The 6000-nt window shown below is 37.8% G+C and overlaps 1 protein-coding gene across 1 annotated transcript in view; it reads right to left on the reverse strand.

Moving 5' to 3' along the window:
* Window positions 1–5660, reverse strand: part of LOC109071568 (beta-1-syntrophin-like) — a 28671-nt gene extending 23011 nt beyond the window's left edge. The window contains exon 1 of the mRNA XM_042772196.1: window positions 4713–5660. Coding sequence (XP_042628130.1) covers window positions 4713–5217 — 505 coding nt within the window. The 5' untranslated portion in view covers window positions 5218–5660. The remainder of the gene's footprint in view (window positions 1–4712) is intronic.
* Window positions 5661–6000: the final 340 nt, after the last annotated feature.

The following is a 6000-nucleotide window of genomic DNA, read 5'->3' on the forward strand; positions in this document are numbered from 1 at the left end:
AGGGCGAGTCTTCACTTACCACTGTAATTGGGTGTTTTTTGAGAACAGTGTTTCTAGTTTAAAGCATATATATGAATACAGAAGCTCAAAATCTTTTTTTTTTTTCTTCAAAACATCACTTGTCTACATTACTATTAATTTCATAGTACTTTAGAACACATAGCGCCTAAACACACATTTAATTTATCTTCATAAAACATCAGGCATACAGGCAAACAGCTTTTTGTGAACTGTGTTTATCTGGTCAGCCTCATTGCAAACTGCCTGGGTTTTTAAGAATGGGATTCTTTGTTCAAAGGAGGAAGAATAAAGCCCTTTTCGGACTTTGATTGGTAAATTGATAATTTGAGGCATAAAGTGGTGCTGAAAAAAGACAAGAGTCCTTCTACTTAAATTATAACTAGTAAATTTGGCTTTTTTTGGCACACACATAGACAGGTAGCTATCAACCTGTCAAATCCCATCAGACTGCACTTATATTTCTTTAATATCATCCAGAGACCTTGACTTCAATGTGACTAGCTCTGTAGTTTTGCCAAAGACATTGACTTGTCCCACAGGACAAATGTGTTTCTCAAGGATATATAAACGAAGACTATGGAAAGGCATCAGGAAGTCTGTTAAAGGGGTCATATGATGCGATTTCAATTTTTCCTTTCTCTTTGGAGTGTTACAAGCTCTTGGTGCATAAAGAAGATCTGTAAAGTTTCAAAGACTTAAGTCTCAAACCCAAAGAGATATTCTTTTTAAATTCTTAGAGTCAACCCCACTCCTCCCTAAAACAGCTCGTTCTAATACGGCCCCACGTCTACGTCACAATGTGACGCATCACAGTATGACAAGGGGCGTAACATTTCTGTCACACGCTTGAGGCATTAATGTACAGTTATTGTGGAATTATTGTGGAAAATAATGTTTTTTTTTTTTTTTTTAAATCTTAAACCCCATAAACATTTGATTACAACAAATACACAAAATAATGTTATTTTTTAGCAACATCATATGACCCCTTTAAAAGAAGATTGTGTTGATTGACAGAGTGGTGACGGTAAAATACAAGCTGGGTGTAGTACATCTGTGAGAGTAAAAGGATGTGCAAATATTTCTGGCAAGAAATGTCAAAGTTAATTATTCAAAGAAGCCAAATCCCAAGGACGGGAGAAAGGAATCAAGAGTCTAGATTTGACATGCAAATCTCACTTGCTTGAGCAAAACAGTGAGTGGACAACAATCGGTTGATATTTTGGATGCTGTGTTCACTGAAATTGTTGTGCATTTTTCTAAACTACAAACTTAGTTTACTTTTTTGTTAACATTAGTTGGGTGTTTTCCTTTTATATCAGAATTTCTGTTTGAAAATTTGCAATGTTGAGTCTAACTAGTGAAATGTTTTATCAATTTTTTAATGTGTGCTGATAATAACGTGAATGCTCCATAGGAATCAAATTCATACTTGTATGATTCCTTTTCTGCTTTTTTTTAAAAAAAGATACATTTTTAAAAAAGTATCAAGATTGTTTTTAAATTTTAAACAAGTCAGATTTGTAAAGGGTTTAAGCATTAGTTCACTTACAAATTAGAATTCGATTATAATTTACTTTCATGGAATACAAAAAAAGCTGCTCATTTCTGACCAATTAGCCTTTAGTAAATAGCAACTGGATTGTCAAACTCCAAAACTTACAAAAAGAATCATAAAAGCAAATCTATATTACTAAATCGCTACATTCCATGTCTTTCGAAGTCATATGATAGATCTGTGCGTTGAACAGGCCAAAATTATTATTCACTGGAAATCTTGACATTCGGCGAAGCGCTCAAATCTCAGTCATGCAATTTATTTGATTACTCATATATTTAAATTTCATGAAGCACGATTGTTTATGAGACACGTGAACATCAAACATGGCCTTCAACTTGATGACAACTTTGTGCAATATTTGATATCCTCTGGTCATTGTTCACTATCACCCTTTGGGAAATAATTAAATACACAACTAGTTTACCTTTTAAAAAAAATTGAGGCCATTTTTTTATGAATCTGTCCAATTTCATCCATACATTTTTGTATAATCTGCTTATACCCCAATATGGATTATGTTTAGGGGTGGACCTTTATGCTTAGTTTCTTTTCTAAAGACTTTCCAATATTCTTTTATCCTGCTAGACAAAAATGGATTACAACATCGGTGAAGCACAGTATGATTTGACCCCTGTAGACAATTAAATCTTAAAGCATGAGGGTATGACAGAAAAGTCCAGCACATCTGTGTTCACTTAGTCACAAAGACGTCAGGTGGGGAGCTGCGAAGTCACTGAACCAAACATAGGCCAAATATAGATATGAAATCTTGGTATTTAGTTGCTTGAATCAGCTTGAAAGTAACAAATTTAAATGTTTAGATTCCAAAGTAATCTGATAAGAGTTACCCTTTGTCATGACAGTCAAACTTTTATGGTGTTTACAGGACAGATGTAGAATTCAAAACATTGACGCACACATAAAAATAACTCCACAGCTGAGCTTCAGTGCCCCGTTTAAATTATTTACAGAAGATGACTAATCTGACCCTCAGGTCAGTGTGCAGGAAAACCCCTGAAAAACATAAAAAGTGATGCAGTGATGGTACGGGGTTAAAGTCTCACAGCAGAGAATGCAAAGTACACCAGCACGTCCAGCAGTATGTCAGATAGTGTAAGAGCTTTTGCATATGCTGTGTGACTGGGATTTTAAAATGTCCTCATTTGTAAATCGCTTTGGATAAAAGCATCTGCTAAATGACTAAATGTAAATGTACAGGTCCAGGAAATACTGGTTACAACAGGATACATTCTTACAATAGTATTGGTCGACCGATATATCGCCAAGGCCGATAAGCTTTTCTGCTCAGCCGATATGTTAGAGGAGGGACTTTTATTTTGACGGTGCTAAAAACAGCAGCACCTGAGCACACAGTTCTGTCATTTTGAGTCTTGTTTTCAGTTTTTGTTAGGGTTTGTTTGTATTTAAGATAGAAGTCTGTCTAATAATCCGATAGAACGGTCAAACAAAGGAATTAAAATGTATACAAAAAGTAACGATTGCTTTTATATTAGTAGTAAAAGAAAGGCAAAAAGTATAATACTTTCTTGTTTGCCGTCAGCATTAAGCAATATACGCATATCATTACAACAAATCTTTGAATGACTAATGAATAATTTAATTTCACAAACCTTAGTCGAATCCAGCTGTGAGATCTTGTGAAGTGTGCATTTTTATCCAGCATGATCGCGAGTTCTCGGTGTGACGATCAGTCCGTGTGAATTGAATGCTTTAAAGTTGTGATTTCAAATTATGCTGCCCTTTATGCATTCGCCATCTGTCATATTCATGTCATTTTCACCGTGTGCTGTATGTAAAATGAGTGTTACCCTTGCTTTATTTGAAAAATATGATTCCCATTGCGTTTCCATCAACCTTCTTTTATGTACATTTTGAAGTATCGCATCAGAATCGAGTGATGGAAACGCTGAATTTCGAATAAAAATGCCTTAATTCGCAAAAATGTTTTTACGCTGGTTTTTGACTTGTGCGAAAAAGGGTAAAAGTGTGAATAATGGGAGATGGAAATGTTCATATCTTAAATAAGCATTAAATTGTTAAAAAAAAAAAACAATTATATTGGCTTTATATCGGCCCACCTGCTTTCGAAGATATCGACATCAGCTGTCAAAAAACCAATATCGGTCAACCACTGTACAATAGTATTTTTGACAGAATAAAGACCATAGATTTGCATGAATTGCTGCACTTACAATAAATTATCACATATTCCATGGCTGGTTGCATAACATGCTTAGACTTAACTTAGACTTTTTCAAGTCACATACATAAATTGGTCGAATTTGAATTCAAAAATTATGATTGATTTCACTTTGAATAACTGCTAGTTGGTTAGTCTTATCGTAGTTACAAAGTTTATGCAACTGGCCCAAATCTCATTTTTAAAGCTAGGAATTTCGGCAATTTAGCATATTTTGCACATATTTTTAAAATGGTACCCTATTTGTCACTGTATTTTGTGTACCATGTATTTTACTTGTAGCTTCTGTTGCAGTGCAATGTGTGTCAAACCACATTTCCTTAAATCTTCAACTGTATTGTGAAAACCTTCAACATGACTAAGCGCTATGAAAACCTCCTGAAGAGTGGCAAAGTTATGAACGTCCCTCAGAAATCTGTGGTATGCTTTTATGATACAGTGTGAGGGAATTTCATAATTTTAGCACTCTCAGGGGTACTTTCATCTTTAATGTACAACACTGGAGGGCATCAAACACGTCCATCACTCTGGCAATGACCTTCCACAGGTGCAAGTGAAGGACGTGTTTGTGGTACCTTCATGAAGAGTCTTGCTAAAACACACACACAGCTTAAAACAGTATGGCTTGCTGGTATAAACTGGTCTCCAAGGTGTTATTTAGTTGGTTTAGCTGGGCAACTTGCTGAAGGAGAAAATAAAAACGGCTTAATCCAGCCTAGTCTGTGAACTGGTTTTAGACTGGTGTTGTGCACAGCATACCAGCTTAGACTGGTTAAAGGTGTTTTAGCATACACTAAACTCGTGATTATGCTTCAGTTCTCCCCAGAAGACCCATCCACCCCTGACAAACCTCCAGACTCAAACTCAACAGTCCCACTGACAGTTTTTTAGCCTTTCTCCTGTCCTTACCTTCCAGCATAACTTCTCTGCCCGCTTTCTTCAGCACCTGCACCGCCTCGTCGTGCGTGGCGTCCCGCAGATTGATCTCGTTCACGGACAGTATCGCGTCCCCCACATAGAGCGCTTGAGTCTCGTCCGCAGCCAGACCTCGGAATATTTTACTGATCAGAATAGGCATCTTGTTCTCTTTCCCTCCTTTGATGCTTATCCCCAATCCACCGACCTCCTGCTTGATCACTTTGACAGATCTTTTGCGGTTCGCAATCGCTTCGGGCACTTGGGAATCTGTAAAAGGAGTCCTTACTCCGGCTTTGGGGCTGTTCGTGGGGTCCGGTTGGTCGTAGCAGCCGTTGGTGGTGATGCCGTTCAGGTTAACGCCGGTGTCTGTCGCGGTCTCCGTGCAGCTGAGCGTCAGCGATTCATCGCTTAAACTCGCCAGCACCGCGTGCCATCGCTCCCGTACTAGCACCTCCAAACATGCACTTTTCTGCACTCTGTTACTACAAACCGCCATCTTTGAAGCATTCTTAAAATGCCATGTGATTTTATACACACGCACAGGACTTTAACCCCGGACGGGGAAAAGTTGTGATTCAGGTTGGATAGTTTCAGCCCCTCTACAGGCTCCACATGCATATCCTCTTTGGGTGGAGCAATGTCTGAGATGTCCTGTGTGTGGTCACGCTAGACTCGCTCTCAGGAAACGTTCAGATTCACAGCCATGGTCTTGTATCCCTAAACGTCTTTAGCACTACCTTCATAATGAAAGTCAGATCTTTCAATCGGCTGTCATTTCGCTTCGTTTTTAATGTTCGAAGTTTGAAGTTAGCAGTCTGGGAATGATACAAAGACTTCAATGGAGGTTACTGTAAAGCAGTGATCATTAAATCTGGCTCGCGAGATCCACTTTCCTGCAGAGTTTAGCTCTAACCCTGATCAAACACACCTGAGTTTGCTGCTCGATGTATTTAGGATCAATAGAAAATCATAGGTAGCCTAGGTTTGGTTGATTAGGTTTGGAGCTAAACTCTGTGGGAAAGTGGATCTCGCGAGCCAGATTTGAGGATCACTGCTGGTCTGATCACAGAAATGTTCTGGTGATACTTGTTCGGGCTAATCTTTTGTATTACCTACCTAATTTCTGTTCATCAGCGTTTACAGCCAATTCATTGTAATCACACGTGTGTGGTCACTTAAATATTTAAAACGCCTTTTTATTATATTTTAAAACTATAATAAAATAGTCGTTTTTAAAATAAGATGTTTTTTCAAGAACGCAATGACCACCCTTGATTAG

This window comes from Cyprinus carpio, chromosome A16 (genome assembly GCF_018340385.1).
Source record: "Cyprinus carpio isolate SPL01 chromosome A16, ASM1834038v1, whole genome shotgun sequence".
In the NCBI taxonomy this organism is placed as follows: domain Eukaryota; kingdom Metazoa; phylum Chordata; class Actinopteri; order Cypriniformes; family Cyprinidae; genus Cyprinus; species Cyprinus carpio.